Consider the following 17,783-nt stretch of genomic DNA (forward strand, 5'->3'; position numbering starts at 1 on the left):
TGCCTCAGTTTCCCCACTGCAGCCCCGTCCTCCCACCGCAAAGTGGGCGCCTGCCACTTTAAGAAGTGGGAGGGGAAGGGAGGGCACAGCTTCCCCGGCGCCAGGGCGCATGCGTGCGGGGGACGCCGAGGTGCCAGCCAATGGGCGCGCGGTAGAGGCGCAGCGGGGCCAATGGGCGAGTGCGGCGGAGCCGGAAGTGCCGCTCCGGCCGGAAATGGCGGCGGCGGCGGCGGGAGGCAGCGTCGTGATCCACCTCAACGTGGGGGGCAAGAGGCGAGTGCCCACGTGACCACGCCCACGTCACGGCGCCCCCTCTTACGTCACTCCTCTTACGTCACCCTCCTGGAAGAGAGTCCCTTGCCCCTCACCTGCCCTTTCCCCTCTGACCTCTGACCCCGCAGGTTCAGCACGTCCCGGCAGACCCTCACCTGGGCCCCGGACTCCTTCTTCTCCAGGTGACCCCCCCTCCCCCACCCCGTTCACCCTGGAGCCGAATGACGGCTGCCACCCCCACCCCCCCCCGTCGCTAATTAAGGCTCGCCTTGGGCTTGCAGTTTTGGGGGGGGCACAGCCGGGTCTGGGGGTGTCCCTGATGTCCGGCTGCCCCCCCTCTGCCCCCCCTTGCAGCCTCCTGAGCGGCCGCATCTCCAGCCTGAAGGATGAGACGGGCGCAGTGAGTGCGGGGGATGGGGTGGGGTGGGGGTGGCACATGGGGCTGGGGGCTGCAGCGTGCCCCCCCCCCACCCCCGCCCTGCTCACCCCCCCTGCCCCCCCCCACAGATCTTCATCGACCGGGACCCCGGCATCTTCGCCCCCATCCTCAACTTCCTGCGCACCAAGGAGCTGGACCCCAGGTAGGCTACAGGCGGGGGGGGCGGGGGTCTCTGTTGGGTCCCCCCCAACATTGACACCCTCTTACCCCCCCTCCCCCCCAGGGGCGTCGACATCTCGCTGCTGCTGCACGAGGCCGAGTTCTACGGGATCGCGCCGCTGGGTACGGCCCCGACACCGCGCGGGGGGGCTGGCACCGGGGGCATCGCTGCGGGGAGGGGGGCAGGGGTCAAGCTGACCCTGCTCTGGGCTGGGGGGGGGAGGGGATGTATCTGGGGCTCAGCCCCCCACCCCCCATCCCTGCTCCCCCGCCCAGTGCGGCGCCTGCAGCTGCTGGAGGACCTGGAGCGCTCGTCCTGCGGCACCGTCCTCTTCAACGGCTACCTGCCCCCCCCAGGTAGGTGCACACCGGGCGGGGTCGGGGGGGGGCACTCGGGCCGCGTGCCCTCCTGTCGGGCAGCGCCGTCACCGCAGCCCCTCCGCCCGCAGCCTCCCCGGGCCGGCGGCAGAACCGGCACAGCCTGGCGGGGCCGCAGGCGTCGGCGCGGGCGGGCGGCCCCGGGGTGACCGTGCGCCGCAGCCACACCATGCCGCCCAACCGCGGGCAGGCCGGGCTGCTGGGGCGCCTGCTGGACGAGCGCAGCATCAACCCGGGGGCAGGTACGTGGTGGCGGGGGGGGGGGGGAGAGGGGGTCTCCGGGGGCTCGGGACTGGACGCTGGGGTCCTCTGCCAGCTCTCGGGGTCGGGGGTTGCGGGGGGGCCTGAGTTCCTCCTGTCTCCGTGGTGCCCCCAGGGCTGGGCGCTGACCCGGGCATGGTGCGCATCGTGTGCGGGCACCACAACTGGATCGCCGTGGCCTACGCCCAGTTCCTCGTGTGCTACAGGTAAGTGCTGCCCCAGCCCGCCCCCGCCACATCCTCAGCCCCTGGCCGGACCTCAGCGCCCCGCTCTCGCCGCAGGATGCAGGAGCCGTCGGGGTGGCAGCAGGTGTTCTGCAGCCCGCGGCTGGACTGGGTCATCGAGCGCGTGGCGCTGAACGCCCGGGTGCTGGGCGGCGCCCTCGGCGCCCGCGACAAGATGGTGGCGGCCGCATCCTGCAGCGAGATCCTGCTCTGGGCCCTGCAGGCTGACGGCAGCGGCGGCGAGATCGGTGAGGCGGGGGGCGCTGGGGCAGGGGACCCGTGGGTGCTGCTCACTCCCAACTTGCGGCCCCCCGCCCCCCCAGCCCTGCCAGGGCCCCTCACTTCTGACCCGTAGGGCTTGTTGCATGGGGGGACGCAGTGCCACCCCCGCTTGCTGCTCACACCCCCCTGCCCCGGCAGGTGTGTTCCACCTGGGGGTGCCCGTGGAGGCTCTCTTCTTCGTGGGCAACCAGCTCGTCGCTGCCAGCCACGCGGGCAAGATCGGCGTCTGGAACGCAGTCACCAAGCACTGGCAGGTAAGAGGGGGGGCTGGGGGGGGGTTAGGGGGCTCTCCGTGCCCCCCTAAACACCCCCTTCCTCCCCCCAGATCCAGGACGTCGCCCCTATCAACAGCTATGACGCTGCTGGCACCTTCCTGTTGCTGGGCTGCAACAACGGCTCCATCTACTCCGTGGGTGAGTGCAGAAGGGACCCTGCGGCCCCTCCGTGGCCTGGCCTGGCCCCCCCCCTTCTGACCCCACTGCCCCCACAGACGTGCAGAAGTTCCCGCTGCGGATGAAAGACAACGACTTGCTGGTGACGGAGCTGTACCGCGACCCCGCCGAGGATGCCGTCACTGCGCTCAGCGTCTACCTCACCCCCAAGACAAGTAAGATTCCCCCCGAACTGCTCAGAGCCCTCCTCACAGTCACTGAGATTCATCCCCACTGGAGAAATAGTCGTTCTCCTGCAACTAGGAGAACCCAGGAGTCCTGGTTTTCACCCCTGCTTCCTTGCTGTATAACGCAGCAGGTCCTGGGAATAGGCACCAAGGGGTGGGAAGGGGGTTCGGGTGCCGGGCAGAGGCCATGGCTTGACCCGCCGCCCCGGGGCCCTGCAGGCGACAGCGGCAACTGGATCGAGATTGCCTACGGGACCAGCTCGGGGACAGTACGGGTCATCGTGCAGCACCCGGAGACCGTGGGCTCTGCACCCCAGCTCTTCCAGACCTTCACCGTGCACCGCAGCCCCGTCACCAAGATCATGCTGTCTGAGAAGCACCTCATCTCCAGTAAGGGCTGCGGGGGGCACGGGACAGGCGGTCTATGGGGCGGGAGTGAGGGGCACCGGCAGGGCTGGGGGTCGGGAGTGAAGGGCACTGGGGGGCTGCGGCCCTTCTCACCCCGTGACACCCCCCCTCCCCCCACGTTGCAGTCTGTGGTGACAACAACCACGTGCGCACGTGGACTGTGACACGGTTCCGGGGCATGATCTCCACGCAGCCGGGCTCCACGCCCTTGGCCTCCTTCAAGATCCTGGCGCTGGAGGCCGTGGATGGGCACGCAGGCTGCAGCGCTGGCACCGACATCGGTGAGCTGGTGGGGCGGGGCAGGGCGGGGGGCCAGGGCCTGGGGGGCTGGGCTGGGCTGGGCTGGGCTGACCAGTCGCGTGGCCCACAGGCCCCTTTGGGGAGCGGGACGACCAGCAGGTTTTCATCCAGAAGGTTGTGCCCGACGCCACCACCGTGCTCGTGCGCCTCTCGTCCACTGGCAAGAGGTGAGCGGGGCCCTTGGGTGGGGAGTGGGGCCCATCTTGATCTTGGCATCGAACCCACGCCCACCCCGCTCTGGTGCCGCAGGATCTGCGAGGTGCGCTCGGTGGATGGCGCCGCCATCACAGCTTTCACGGTGCACGAGTGCGAGGGCTCGAGCCGCCTGGGCTCCCGTCCGCGACGCTACCTCTTCACCGGCCACAGCAACGGCGCCGTCCAGACGTGGGACCTCACCACGGCCGTGGAGACGCTGGGCCGGCCCCCAGGTGAGGCCCCGCCACATCCCCTGGCCCCCCCCACGGCCGGGGCCCCCACCCTCCCCGACTAACCCCTCTACCCCCCAAGACTCCGGGGGCCTGACAGAGCAGGAGCTGCTGGAGCAGCTGGAGCAGTGTGACCTGGCGCTGACCCGCACCCCTGAGCTCAGCCCGGCCGGATCCCTCACGCCCTCCCGCGCCTCCAGCGTCAGGTATGCCCCCCCCCGGGACCCTCACTCCTGGCCTGCAGCCCCCTCAAGGCTGCAACAACTACCCTGTCCCCTGACGCCCGCCCCTCTCGCTCTTCAGCCTCCAGTCCCAGGGCAGCGACGGAGCCCGTGACAAACCTGCCAAGGGGGCACCTGGCCCCGGGGCCCCGCTGGCCCCTGCCCGTGCCAGCCTGCCGGCCCCCCGGCTCCGCGAGGCGCCCGTGCGCTGGGGCAGCCACAGCCCCCTGCCCACCACGGACGGGGAGCCACGAGCAGGGCTGGAGCCGCGGGCGGGCGGCAGCTTCGTGGAGAGGTGCCAGGCTCTGGCCCGCGGCACCGAGCCCGACGGGGCCCGCCCCAGTGCCAGGGCCTGGGCCCCGCGCCAGCCCCCCCACCGATCTCCCGGCCCTGCACCCCCCAGCCCTGCACGCCTCAACGAGACCTCGTTCTGAGCCTGCTGGCGGGGGAGGAACCCCCGCTCTGAAGTGCTTGTGGGCCCCCCCCCGGGACACTGAGGACTCTGCTGCACCCATGCTGTCTTATGGGGGGGCATCCCCCAACCCCCTCTGTCTGCCTGGCTCTGGGAGGGCCCTGGGGGCCCCCTCCCCCCAGCTGGGCTGGATTCTGGGGGGGGGCACAAAGGTCACAAAAGGTCACTTTTGGGGGCAGGGCCTGGACCCCCAGGCTCTGCCTCTGCCCCCTTTGAAAATACACCCTATCCCCGAGTCTGGCTCCGTGTGCCTGATTTGGGGGAGAATGGGTGGGGGGTGCCCTAGACCTTGTGCACAGCACGTGGCGTGTGCAACACGGGTGCGAGCGTGTCCCTGCCCTGTGGCAGCTCTCACCAGGCTCCGGCTGCGCACATGGGTGTGCACGGGGCCAGGGGCCTTTTGGGCCAGGGTGGGGGCAGTGGTTAGAGCAGGGAGGGACTTGCCTGTGGCGGGGACTGGACTAATGGGGGGGCAGGGCTTCTCCCTTCTCCATGCCTCAGTTTCCCCGGCTGGAGCAGTGGGCGCACAGGGGCGAGGGGGCAGGGAACCCAAGCGCTGAGCTGGGGGACCCCCAGGTGTCCTGGGTCCCCCACTGGCTCCCACACCTGGTCCCCGTCCTGCTGTTGCCCTGAGAGGCAGTTGCTTAGTGACCGGGTGCATCCCTAGCTGGGGGGGTTCCCGGGCTCCCTACTGCCCAGCCAGAGTCAGGATTGGGGGGCGTCTAGGGGGCTGCAGGTCAGGAGTAGCCCCCCCCCATCATACCGGATTGGGCCCCGCCAGGTGGGACCATGCACCCCCCACTGCCACGTGTGTCGGGTGGGGGGGGTGCCGGGGGGTCCCCAGGACTTGCCCGCCCTGAGCAGGGCCGGGAGTGCAGGGGGCGGGGCCCGCGCGGGGGGCGGGGCTGGGGGGGGTCCCCGGACGCCCCCGCACCTGCGCCCTCCCCGTGGCACGGCGGCGGAGCAGCGCGGCCCCGATCCGGCCCCGGCGCCATGTGGCCCCCCCCGCCTGCTCTCCGCCTCCTGCTGCTGCTGCCGCTGCCGCTGCTCGGGCCCGCGACCCCCGCCCCGACCCCCGCCCCCGGCAGGTGAGTGCCCCCTCCCCGCCTTCTGCTGCCTCAGTTTCCCCGCGCGGCGGGGGGCACGTGCGGGAAAGCCCCCCTACCCCCCGAGTGGGTCTGGGGTCCCGGCTCCGCCTACAAGGGGAAGGACTTCCTCCAACCCCCCCTGGCACCCCGCTCCCGTCCCGTCCCGTCCCGTCCCACTGCTGCCCGGCGCCCCCCCCCCCAGACCTGCGCCCCCCACTCCCGACCCTGCCGCTCCCAGCACCCTGCAGCCCCCCTAGCCCGTCCCCCCGCGCAGCGCCGCGCCACGCCACGCTCCTGACCTGCCTCCGCCGCCCACTCGAGTTACTAAGCAGTTTCGCAGCCGTGGCAGGGGGCTGTGGGGCTGGGGCGAGGGGCACCAGGACAGCAGGGGGCTGCGGGGGTGGGGGGTGAGGGGCACTGGCAGGGCTGAGGGTCCAGGGGGCTGCGGGGGGGGGTGAGGGGCATTGGCAGGGCTGGGGGTGCAGGGGGCTGCGGGGGGGGCGAGTGAGGAGCAGTGGCAGGGCTGGGGGTGCAGGGGGCTGCTGGGCTGGGGCAAGGGGCACTGGCAGGGCTGGGGGTGCAGGGGGCTGTGGTGGAGGGGCGAGGGGCAGTGGCAGGGCTGGGGGGGCAGGGGGCTTCAGGGCAGGGGTGAGGGGCACTAGGACGGCAGGGGGATGTGGGGCAGGGGCGAGGGCCAGTGGCAGGGCACGGGGCTGCTAGGCGGGGGCGAGGGGCAGTGGCAGGGCTGGGGGTGCAGGGGGCTGCTGGGCAGGGGCAAGGGGCAGTGGCAGGGCTGGGGGCGCAGGGGGGCTGCGGGGTGGGGGTGAGGGGCACTAGCCGGAGGCTGCTTGGCTCTTGCTGCAGGAGATCTTGTGGGGGGTGGGGATTACTGGGGTCTTTCCCATGGGGGGGCAGCATCCCAGCAGCTTCCCTGCTCTCCTTCATCAGCATCGCGAGCCCTGGCCTGGCTTCCACCTCTGCCCCCCACTGTGCCCCTGCTCTGGGGGCCCCGGGGGGCTCTGGCTCCTGCTGTCCTGGAGCCGCTGCTGCGCGAAGCCGAGTTCCCGGTGCTTTGTCTCGTGCACAAAGACCTGAGCTGAGGGGCAGAGGCTGCGGGTTGGGGCCTGGGGGGGCAGGGGCTACGGGTGGGGAGTGAGGGGCACCAGCAGGGCTGGGGGGGGCAGACTGCTGGGTTTCCCACTCTGGGGGGGGGCTGCTATGGGGGCCCTGGAGCCCTCACTCCCTTGCCCCCGCAGCCCCCACGTGTGCGGTCGCAGCTGCTGCCCCGGCTGGAGCCTGGCGCCCGGGACCCACCGCTGCACCCGAGGTACCAGGGCGGCAGGGACAGGGCAGGGGCCTGGGGTCTTGGGGGTCGCAGCCCAGCTGACCTCGGTCTCCCGCAGCCGCCTGCGCGCCCCGCTGCCGTCCCGGGGGTCCGTGCCGCCCCCCCCGCCGCTGCGAGCGCCCCCCGCCCCGGCCCGTCGCCTCCCTGCGCTGGCAACCGCTCACGTGAGTGGGGCTGGGTGGGCTTGGGGGGTCAGGCGAGCAAGGGTTAAACACCCCCTTCTCAGCCTGGGGGGGGGTCCAGATCCATAGACCCACGTCTCTCAGCTAGGATCCCCTGCTGTGGATCAGGCCCGGGGGGGGGGGGCCCTGGTGGGCAGGGGGGAGCGCGGGCCCTGGGGGGGGGTATCTGGCTGGGGGGGGCCATCTGCCCCCCTCAGCATGTTCCCAGGCCAGGCCCGGCCCTTCCGGCTGGCGGCGCCGGAGCCCTGAGCTCATGTCGCCGGCAGCCTGGGGGGGGGGCAGCCCCCGCTTCCAGCCTGCCCCTCCCCCCTGGTTCGCAGCCCCCCTTCTCTAGACCAGGACTCTGGGGTTCACCGCCAGTAGGAAATGGGTTGGGGGTCTCCAGACACCTGGGTCCGCTATGGGGGGGGGTCTCCGGGCCATGCCCTGCTGACCCCCCCACTCTCCCAGGCCATCAGAGCTCCAGGCTGTGCTGCAGCGCCGGGTACCCCCAGCGCCCCCCCGCACCCGTGAGGACCAGCCCCCGCACCCCGGTAAGTGGGGGAGGGGCTGGGGATGTGTGGGGCAGCCCCCCCCTTCCCCAGTGACAGCTGCCACCTCCTCTGAGGTCACCGCTCTTCCCACGGTAACCAGCCATGACCTCATCGAGGAGGGGGTGCACCCCCCCAGCTGGCCCCAGGACGGGCGGGTGGGGGGGGCTGTTCCAGGGTGGTGCCTTCCCCCCCCCCCCCCCGAACAGCTCTAACCACTCGACCCTGCTCCCCTCCCAGCGCTGGGGGAGCCCCCCCATGCTCTCACCCCCCCCAGACCCCAACTCCCCAAAGCACCCAGGCGTCCGGGCTCCCAGCCCCCCTGCTCTGACCCCTGGGGGAGACTCCGGGCTCCAGGCAGTCCATCCTGGGGGCTGGGGGGGGCGCCAGGGCTGGGCTGCGGGGTAGGGGGGGCCTGGCCGGGGGGCGGGGGCGGGTGCAGGGGGCGCCCGGGACGCCGAAGAGTTAACGCGGCAGCGGGCGGGCGCAGGCGTCTGTCCCTGGCGCCGGGCCCAGTCCTCGGCCGCGCTGGGCTCGGCTCGGGCTCGGGCACTCGCGGCCGACGGGCTCCGCGCACGTCGCTCCGGCTCCGGCTGCGGCATGGCCGGTCCCGGCGCTGCCCGCCTGGTGCCCGCCGCCGCCCTGGCGCTGCTGGCGCTGGTGGCACGGCTGGCGGCGGGGCAGGGCGGCGCCCGGCTGCGCGTGCTCTTCACACCCGCCGTGTGCCAGCTGCGCTGCGCCGGGCACCGCTGCACCACGCACTGCGCCCGCGGCAATGCCACCGCGCTCTACAGCGGCGACCCCGGCGCCGCCCGCCAGGGCTTCCGTGTCTGTGAGTACCCGCGGGCGTCGGGCGCGCGGCCGCGCCCCGCGCTTCGCCCGCCGGGCACTGTGCACCTGCCGCTCCGGGCACCGGGGCGGGGGGCTCGATGCCCTTGGGGTGGGTCCCGGGGTTTGCCCCGGCGCGGGCTCCGCGGGGGGCTCGGGCGCGGCGGCCGCGGCTCCCACCCACGCTGCAGCATGAGCTCATCCCCCAGCTCGGGGCCGTGCCCCTCCCCGGCTCCCGCTCCGGCCAGGACCCGCCCAGGCTGCCTCCTCCGGGGGCACGGACTGGGAATTGGGAAGATAAACACGGGCCCCAAACACGGGCTGGAGCCGAGCCACCTGCGCCGGCCGGACGCCTGGGTTCTGTCTCCGGCTCGGGGGGCGGGGGTGGCTGGGAGCCCGGGCGCCTGGGTTCCCTCCCCGGCTCGGGGAGGGGAAGGGGGTCCTCGTGGGTTCTCCCCCCGGCGGCACTCGGAGAAGGGAGTCGTCAGCTGGGTGCCCGGATGCCGGGGTTCTCCCTCGGGCGCCCCAGGGACCCCGCCAAGGCTCCGTGCCTGAGCTGCGTGGGGCTCCGTGTGCCCGGCACCGGCCACAGGGCGTGGGTGCGAGGGCACGACGCCTCCCCTCCCACGTGTCCCTGGGAGCTGTGCTGGGGCCTGGCCTGGAGCTGGTCCCTGGGCCTTGTCCGAGCACCCCTCGCCCCCCTCCCTGCGTTTCCAGCTGCTCCCAGCTGTGGCACCGGGTCCCTGCAGGGTCTCCCCGAGCACAGGGTTGCCTGAGGTGACACGAGCTGCCCCGGCCTCAGCCTCGGCACAGGGTTGGGGGTAGTGGCTCCGGCATCCCCGTCTCTGCCCCGTGGGACCCAGGTGTCCGGGCGGCTGTTGGCTACAGGGGCGGTGGGCTCGGGCATGGCCTGCTGGCACGCCACGGGTTAACGCCGGAGCTGCTGGAGGAACATCTGGCTCCAGCCCCCCTCCCCCTCCCCACAGCTGGTGTCTGCAGAGTGGGAGCTTGGGGGGGGTGGGGGGAATGGGCCTGCTGGTGCCCCTCACTCCTGACCCGCAGGGGCTGAGCTGGGGGGGGCTCTCTCTGGGGGGGGGGGGACCCAAATCCCCACCCTGAGCCAGCCCCGCTGTGCCCCACAGTCTTGTGCCCGCTGATCTGCCGCAATGGGGGGGTCTGCACCAAACCCGACGCCTGCCTCTGCCCCCCCGGCTTCACCGGCAAGTTCTGCCAGCTGCCGGCCAACCGCACCAAGCACGAGGCCCCCCCGGGCCCCCCCCCTCCGCCGGGCCACATGGAGCAGGGCCCGCAGCCCCTCACCAAGTCGGTCTACACCCTGCCCCTGCGTAACCACGTGGAGGAGCGTGACGGTAAGGGGGGGCGCAGGGACATTGGGGGGGGGGGCGGCTGGGGCTGGGGGGGTCACGGATCTGCAGCCTTGCCCCCCCAGGCGCGGCGTCACTGGTGAACGTGCACGTGGAGCACCCGCCCGAGGCCTTGGTCACCATCCATGAGGTGGCGCGGGTCCTGGAGCCATTGCCGGCACCCCGGGGCAGCGCCCGCCCCCCCCGCGCCCTACCGCGTCCTGGCTCAGAGCAGCCCCCGCGCCCGCGGCCCCGGCTATGGCGAGGACGCCGGCTTCGGCTACTGCTTCCGGCGCCTCCACGACGGAGAGGTACCAGTGGGGCAAGGGCCTGTCACTGTCATTGCACACGTGTGGGGGCACCCACACCTGGCTGCCCCACAACTGGGCGCGCTGTCCTGGAGCGCATACGTGTTTCGTGGCACATGCATGCATGGTCCGGGGGGGGTGGTCTTGCCGCTGACCCCCACCCCTTACCTCTGCAGTGCAGCTCGCCCGTGCCCGGCCTGCGCACCCGAGAGATCTGCTGCCGCGGCACCGGCGTGGCCTGGGGTGTCCACGAGTGCCAGCCCTGCGCCACCGAGCTGGGTACGTGGGGCCGGGCCGGGCATGGGGCCGCTGGGAGGCATTGTGCCCGGTGCTGACCTGCTCGCTCTGCTTGCAGCTCCGGCGCCGGCTCTGGGCCCGCAGGCGGCTCCGTGCCCCCCAGGCTTCCGGCGCCTGAACGGGTCCTGCGTGGGTGAGTCGGGGCCGGGGGCGGGTCTCGGGTCGCAACAACCACGAGCACCCCCAAAAAGGGTGCGTGACCCCCGACGCTGTCCCCAGACGTGGACGAGTGTGCAGAGGGCGAGTTCTGCCAGAACGGCGTTTGCACCAACACGCGCGGCAGCTTCGCCTGCCTCTGCCACACCGGCTTCCTGCTCGACTCGGCGCGCAGCAGCTGCATCTGTGAGCCCGGGCGGGGGGTACCGGGTGGGGGTGCCGGAGCGGGGCCAGAACGGGGCTGCGAGGGTTTGGGCGCCTCCGCCCCCAGCACCCTGGGGTGGCCCCGATCCGGGCCCAATCCTGGGTGGAGGTGGGCCCCGCGCCCCGCGGCGCCCGTCCACGCCGGCCTCGGTGTCAGCCCACCAGGTGATCTCGGAGGCCAAGGGCCCGTGCTTCCGCGTGCTGCGGGACGGCGCCTGCGCCCTGCCCACGCTGCGCAACATCACCAAGCAGATCTGCTGCTGCAGCCGCGTCGGCAAGGCCTGGGGGCGCCGCTGCGAGCGCTGCCCCCCCGCCGGCTCCGGTGAGCGGGGCGGGGAGGCCGGACTTCTGGGCTCCCTCCGGGCCTCGTGGGCCAGGACGCCTGGGCTCCACGCTCGCGCCTGCCCCGTTCTCCATTGCAGAGGGCTTCAAGGAGATCTGCCCGGCTGGACCCGGCTACCATTACTCGGCCTCTGACCTGCGCTATGACACCCGCTACCTGGGCCACGACCTGCCCCGCGTGCCCGTCGGCCGCCCGCCGCACCCCCGCCTGCCCAGTCCCACCACCCCCAGGCCTGTCCGTGAGTGCCCCCATCTCCTGGTGGGGGGGGGGTGTGTGATGTGGATACCCCCTCAGCTGCCCCCCCAGCCCTCACCCCTTCCCACGTGTCTTTGCAGCCGGCAGGACCCCTCCACCCACGGCCAGGCCGGAGCCGGAGCCTCAGACCCCCGCGGTGCCCACTGCACCGCCGGCCCCAGGTAGGATGTGGCACGGGGCAGTGGGCGGACGGTTTTGGGGTCTGGAGAGAGCAGCCCTCCCCTAGCCCGGCTGTGTCTCCAGCGCCCGGCGGCTCCGTGTGCGAGCGCAACCCGCAGATCTGCGGCCCCGGGCGCTGCGTGCCCCGGCAGGGCGGCTACACCTGCCTGTGCCACCCCGGCTACTGGCTCAGCACCCAGGGCACCCACTGCATCGGTGAGCGGGGCGCTGGGGGCGGGCAATGCCGGGGGGACCCCACTGCTTGTGGGGTCCTTGGAGCGGGGGGGATGTCGGGGCCGGGTCTCACCCGCGTGCCCGCGGCGCGCCCGGCCCGGCAGACGTGGACGAGTGCCGGCGCAGCCCCCGGCCCTGCGCCCACGGCCGCTGCGAGAACACGGTGGGCGGCTTCCGCTGCGCCTGCGACCCCGGCTACCGCGCTGACCCCGCCGGCACCCGCTGCCTCGGTGAGACGGCACGGGGGTGGGGGGGACCCCGGGAGCTTGTGGGGGGTCAGGCCAGGCGCTTGCTCACCGCCTCCCTGGTGCCCGCAGATGTGGACGAGTGCGCCCAGAGCCCCCGGCCTTGCACCCACGGGCGCTGCGAGAACACGCCCGGCTCCTACCGCTGCGCCTGCCCCGCCGGCTACCGCGCCAACGCCGCTGGCACCAGCTGCTCAGGTAGTGCCTGGCAGGGCCGGGGGGTCGGGAGGAGCCGGGCCAGGAGCTCACCCCCCCGGTGCCCGCAGACATCGACGAGTGCGCCCGGAGCCCCCGGCCCTGCGCCCCCGGGCGCTGCGAGAACGCGGCCGGCAGCTACCGCTGCGCCTGCCCCGCCGGCTACCAGCCCGGCCCTGGCGCCACCGAGTGCCTGGGTGAGAGACCCCCCCAGTCCTCCCCAGGGCAGGAGGAGTCCGGGGAGGGGGTACCCCCAGCCCTGCCTGTATTTGTGACAGTAACGGGGTCCCTGCGCCTTGCAGACGTGGACGAGTGCGCGGATGGCCCCTGCGAGCCGGGGCGCTGCCAGAACCTGCCCGGCGGCTACCGCTGCACCTGCCCCTCCGGCTTCCAGCCCGGCCCCGGTGCCACCGGCTGCACTGGTGAGAGGGGGGCCGGGGGGAGCCGGGAGCTGGCACTGCCCCGGGGAAGCGCACAGCGCAGGGGGTGCACCCCCTCCGGGGCCCTGTTCCCGGGCACGCGGGACCAGGGCCTCCCCCTGCTCGTTGGCAGACGTGGACGAGTGCCGCGACGCCCGCCCGCCCTGCGGCGCCGGGAGCTGCGAGAACCTGCCCGGCGCCTACCGCTGCCTCTGCCCCGAGGGCTACCACGCCGGCGCCCGGCAGGCTGAGTGCCAGGGTGAGGGGCCACACCGTGTGGGTCGGAGCTGAGGCAAGGGCCACAAAGCCCCCCATGCTGGCTCTGTCCCCCCTGACCTTGATTTTGCCCCTCCCGTGGCAGATGTGGACGAGTGCGCGACGGGCACCCCCTGCGGTCTGCACGGCCGCTGCACCAACACAGCCGGATCCTTCCGCTGCGAGTGCCGCCCCGGATACCGGGCCCAGGCCCCCGGCGGCCCCTGCATGGGTGAGTTTGGGGGGTTTGGGGATGGGGAGGGCTGAGGCTGCGTCGGGCTCTGCTAACCTGCCCTCGCTGCCTGCAGACGTGAACGAGTGCCTGGAAGGTGACTTCTGCTTCCCCCACGGCGAGTGCCTCAACGCCGACGGCTCCTACACCTGCCTGTGCGCCCAGGGCTTCGCCGCCGCGCCCGACGGTGCCTCCTGCCTTGGTACGAGCCCCTGGGCACGGCCCTGGGCAGAGGGACGAGTGACCCAGGTGTCGGGGTCACAGCCCCCCATTGTAGGAACGGGGAGGGCAGGCATAGGGAGGCACCTGGGGCTGGGCACCTTTGTGTAGGGACGGGGAACCCAGGCGTCCGGGGTCTTTGCATTGCAGCGACAGAGGGGGATGGGGGTCTTGCCCCTCTGCCACGTGGGTATGGGGAGGACCTCGGGGGATGGGTCTGGGGGTCCAGGTTACCAGTGTGGGGGGGCCTGGCCCCGCTGACACTGTCTCTCTGCAGACGTGGACGAGTGCCGGCGAGGGGGGGCCTGCGAGGGTGGCCGCTGCGTCAACACCGAGGGCTCCTTCGACTGCTACTGTCCGGCCGGCTTCCGCACCGGCCCCGACAAGACCGACTGCCAGGGTGAGTGTGGGGAGGCGGCCTGGACGCCGGGGTCCCACGGCTGCCCCGTGCCTGTGCGTCCCCCTCCGCTGACCGCCACGCCCCCCAGACGTGGACGAGTGCCAGGACTACAGGGATGCCCTGTGCGGTGCCCAGCGCTGCGAGAACCTGCCCGGCTCCTACCGCTGCGTGGCTGACTGCGACCCTGGCTACCAAGCCGGCTCCAACGGCCAGTGCCACGGTGAGTGCCTACGACGCGGGGGGGCAGGGCCCCTGCATGGTGGTACCCGGCCACGCCTCCTTGGCCACTTGCCCCCGACCACGTCCCTCCAGCTCTGGGCTCCCAGCCATGTCCCCCCCACCACGGCTGGGCCCTGAGCGTGTCTCCCACAGACGTGGACGAGTGCGAGACCTATGGGGCGCACCTCTGTGGCGCCCAGCGTTGCCAGAACCTGCCCGGCTCCTACCGCTGCGTGGCCCCCTGTGACCCCGGCTATGAGCCTGGCCCTGGCAGCCAGTGTCACGGTGAGTGCCTGCTGTGGCACAGGTAGGGGCTGGGACCATGGCTGGCAGGGTAGGGGGGAGATCAACGGCCACAAGACTGGGGTCAGGGTCCCCACACACGCCGGGTCCTGGCTGACGAGCACTATGCTCATTGCAGACGTGGACGAGTGTGCCAATGGGACACGGTGCGGGGTCCATGCTGTCTGCCACAACCTGCCCGGCGCCTTCCAGTGCGTGTGTGACCAGGGCTATGAGACCGCCCGTGATGGGCACCACTGCCAGGGTATGGGACCATGGGGGGTCAAGGGGAAGAACTGTGGGGAGGGAGCAGGGCTGTGGCTCACCATGATCACCACCCCCCCCACCACCCTGCAGACGTGAACGAGTGTGAGACGCTGCAGGGCGTGTGTGGGGCCGAGCTGTGCGAGAACGTGGAGGGCTCCTTCCTGTGCCTCTGCCCCAGCAGCGACCAGGAGTTCGACCCCATGACGGGGCGCTGCACCCGCCCTCCTGGCGCCGGTAGGGCTTGCGGGGCAGTGCTGGAGCAGATGTGGGGGGCTGTGCCCGGCCTGGAATGGGGCTCCATGGGGGCTGTGTCCCTGCCCTGCCTCTCTCTCTTTCTCTTGCAGCTCTGCCCAGCCGCCCGGAGCCTCCCGAGCTGCGGGTGGAGCCCGAGCCGGAGCTGGAGCCGGTGCTGGTGCCCGGGGAGGGGGCACGGCGGGAGTGCTACCGCCAGGGCTGTGGGGGGCTGCTGGCCTGGAACACCACACGGCAGGAGTGCTGCTGCACCCTGGGCGGCGGCTGGGGCCCCGAGTGCAGCACGCGGCCTTGTCCCACTCGCGGCTCAGGTACGGGGTGCTTGGAGGGCTCGGCCTCTGGTCTGTCCCAGACGCCTGGGTCCTTCCCTGGCTCCGGGAAGGCAGGCGGCGGGGCTAAGCATGAGGCTGGGAGCCCAGACGCCTGGGTTTTCCCAGCTCTGGGAGGGCAGTCTGGGTCTGAGCGGGGGAGCTGCGAGCCTGGACGCCTGGGTTCCCCCCCAGCTCCGGGAGGGCAGCCAGCACGTCTGAGCGCAGGCAGCTGGGAGCCCGGACGCCTGGGTCTGTCTCTGGCTCTGGAAGGGCAGTCTGGGTCGGGTCGGCGTGTGGGCGGTCGGGCACCCGGTCGCCTGGGTTCTTCCCTGGCTCGGGGACAGCAGAGAAGGGGGCGCTGGGGAGGAGATTCCCTGACGCCCCCTCTACCCTGCTCCAGCGCAGTACCAGGCCCTGTGCCCCGGGATCGGTGGCATCGTGGCCTCCGGACCCCACGGTGCCCTTGCAGGTGGGTGCAGCCAAGGGGGGGTGGAGGGGAGAGGTCCTGGACGCTCAGGACGGGCGGCTGACACACGTCCCCCGTGTAGACGTGGACGAGTGCGTGCTGTTTGGCCCGCACGCGTGCATGGGCGGCGTGTGCGTGAACAAGGTGCCCGGCTACGCCTGCTACTGCCCCAGCGGCTACTACTACGAGAGGGAGCAGCTGGAGTGCGTCGGTGAGACCCCCAACCCCGACCCCGACCCTACATGCTGGCATGGGTGACACGGACCTACTGATCCCGCTCCCCTGTGCCGTGGACCCAGATAACGACGAGTGCCAGGACGAGGAGGCCGAGGCGTGCGTGGGCGGACGCTGCGTGAACACCGTGGGCTCCTACTACTGCTCCTGCCAGGCCCCGCTGGTGCTGGACGCCTCCCAGCGCCGCTGCGTGGCCAACGACAGCCAGGCCCTGGGTGAGCCCCGCCGGGCGGCACGCACGTACGGGGTTATGCGTGTGCACTCGGGCACGCGCCCCGCTCACCGTGACCGTGGCTTTCCACCCCCCAGATGCCAACCAGGCCGTGTGCTGGCAGGAGGTCGGCCCCGACCTGGTGTGCGGCCGCCCGCGCCTGGACCGGCAGGTCACCTACACCGAGTGCTGCTGCGTCTATGGCGAGGCCTGGGGCATGGATTGCGCCCTCTGCCCCGACCGCGACTCCGGTGAGACCCCCCCCTGCCCCGCCCCACAAGATATGGGCACCCCCAGACCCCGCTCCCATGGCCTTGGCAGGACTCGAACCCAGGGCTGCGGAGCCTGAGGGAAGTCCCCTCACCCCCTGCTGACATCTCCCCCCCCCATAGATGATTTCGAGCTGCTGTGCAACGTGCTGCGGCCCCCCAGCTACGGTGCGGCACGGCCCGGCCTGGGGCTGCCCTACGAGTACAGCCCCGAGCTGGCGCCAGGCTACGGGCTGCCCTACGGCCCCGACTTCTTCCCAGGGTCCCCGGCCCGGGGGCCGCCGCGCCCCGACTACGACCCCTACCCACTAGGCAGCTACGGGGGGCCGCGCGATGCCCTCTACGGCCCCCCACCCTACGAGGCCCCCGACTTCGAGGACCTGGCCTACGTGGACGCCCGCCCGGCCGAGCCCCCCTTCCCGCGCCCCCGCGGACCCCCCTGGCGCTACCCGGCCCGCGACGCCGGCGAGCGCCCGGGCCGCGCCAGCGAGAGCGGTGAGTGCCGGGGGCCGTGGGAGGGGTCCGGGGGGGGGGTCCCGGCGGTGCTGACCCCGCTGTCCCCGCAGACGGGCTGGAGCCGCTGCAGGAGGAGTGCGGGGTGCTGAGCGGCTGCGAGAACGGGCGCTGCGTGCGGGTGCCCGAGGGCTACACCTGCGACTGCCACCCCGGCTACCGCCTGGACGCTGCCCGCATGGCCTGCCTGGGTGAGACCCCCGGACCCCCCAACGCTGCCCCAGTGCCCGCGGGGTCCCCCCTGCCCCTTGCTGTCCCCCCACCCCGGTGACCTCAGCTTCGACTCCTTCTTCCCCCCCAGACGTGGACGAGTGCTCGGAGGCCACCCCCCCGCCCTGCCCGCTCGGCCGCTGCCTCAACACGGACGGCTCCTACCGCTGCCTCTGCCCCCGGGGCCACGTCCCGGCCGGCCCCGGCCAGCCCTGCCTGCCCGCCCCCGCCCCCGGCACCGGCACCGGCCGCGCCTGAGCCCCGCCCGCATCCTGGCCCCGATCCGGCCAGGGCGGCGGGGGCAGGGGGTGTATTTATTGGAGGGCCGGGGGGGGTCGTGGGGCCTCGTGCTGTGCAGAAGGGGGGCACTTGCTGCCCTCTGTTGCTGGGGGGGGGAGCTGGGACCGCCCCCCAACTCTAAGTGCTTCCTGGGAAACGAGGGGTTAATGCCCCCTGGCAGTCGCCCCTCCCCCCATGTAAAACCAACTGCTCCGGATTAAATTTTTCTATAAAAAGGCTGCGGTGTCCCCCAGTGCTTCCCCCCCCATTGAACCACCCGCCCCCCTTGGCCTTGGCAGCGGTGCGCTCCCGGTGCACGGCCCCCCATTGCAGCTGGGAGCGGGGGGTGGGGGGCGGCGCGTGACCCCCGGGGCAGCCACGTGCATTCGTGGCGCTCCCTGCGCCCCCGCCCCCGCCTCCTCCCCACGGCCGTGCCCCGGTACTGGGGGGGGAACTGAGGCAGGGCTGGAGGGGAGACCTCCACCGTGGGAGCAGACACACCACGCCACGCCGCGCCCCAGGGCTAGGGCTGGGCCTCGTGTACACACCAC

At 72.8% G+C, this 17,783-nt stretch overlaps 2 protein-coding genes across 2 annotated transcripts; both read left to right on the plus strand.

Annotated features, from left to right (window-relative positions):
• Positions 1-171: 171 nt before the first annotated feature.
• Positions 172-4,696, plus strand: SHKBP1 (SH3KBP1 binding protein 1). Its single transcript, XM_059718307.1, has 18 exons — positions 172-273; positions 402-455; positions 628-673; positions 781-854; positions 936-994; positions 1,148-1,228; positions 1,321-1,491; positions 1,626-1,716; positions 1,792-1,982; positions 2,155-2,270; positions 2,342-2,429; positions 2,507-2,623; positions 2,855-3,025; positions 3,169-3,324; positions 3,414-3,510; positions 3,593-3,771; positions 3,851-3,974; positions 4,072-4,696. The coding sequence occupies exons 1-18, from the start codon at positions 215-217 to the stop codon at positions 4,421-4,423; spliced, it is 2,226 nt and encodes a 741-aa protein (XP_059574290.1). The 5' UTR covers positions 172-214; the 3' UTR covers positions 4,424-4,696.
• Positions 4,697-4,953: 257 nt separating this feature from the next.
• On the plus strand, positions 4,954-17,470 carry LTBP4 (latent transforming growth factor beta binding protein 4). The gene is given in 34 exon segments (XM_059718301.1): positions 4,954-5,549; positions 6,806-6,876; positions 6,953-7,058; positions 7,527-7,609; positions 9,577-9,804; positions 9,885-9,969; positions 9,971-10,109; positions 10,283-10,385; positions 10,462-10,536; positions 10,623-10,745; positions 10,921-11,085; positions 11,186-11,344; positions 11,442-11,522; positions 11,605-11,736; positions 11,859-11,984; positions 12,072-12,197; positions 12,266-12,391; positions 12,497-12,616; positions 12,747-12,872; positions 12,975-13,100; positions 13,177-13,302; positions 13,597-13,719; positions 13,808-13,939; positions 14,092-14,223; positions 14,360-14,485; positions 14,578-14,721; positions 14,832-15,050; positions 15,451-15,519; positions 15,599-15,727; positions 15,816-15,965; positions 16,060-16,212; positions 16,354-16,725; positions 16,797-16,934; positions 17,045-17,470. Coding segments are annotated over 34 exon segments (4,779 nt in total). The 5' UTR covers positions 4,954-5,250; the 3' UTR covers positions 17,212-17,470.
• Positions 17,471-17,783: the final 313 nt, after the last annotated feature.

Source organism: Alligator mississippiensis, chromosome 15 (assembly GCF_030867095.1).
Source record: "Alligator mississippiensis isolate rAllMis1 chromosome 15, rAllMis1, whole genome shotgun sequence".
NCBI lineage: Eukaryota > Metazoa > Chordata > Crocodylia > Alligatoridae > Alligator > Alligator mississippiensis.

Bases quoted from the DNA above. Each gene is read 5' to 3' on its own strand.
- SHKBP1 (XM_059718307.1), top strand. From the start codon at position 215: ATGGCGGCGGCGGCGGCGGGAGGCAGCGTCGTGATCCACCTCAACGTG. The intron at 995-1,147 runs GTACGGCCCCGA...TCCCCCGCCCAG, and splicing joins CTACGGGATCGCGCCGCTGG to TGCGGCGCCTGCAGCTGCTG. The intron at 1,983-2,154 runs GTGAGGCGGGGG...CTGCCCCGGCAG, and splicing joins CGGCAGCGGCGGCGAGATCG to GTGTGTTCCACCTGGGGGTG.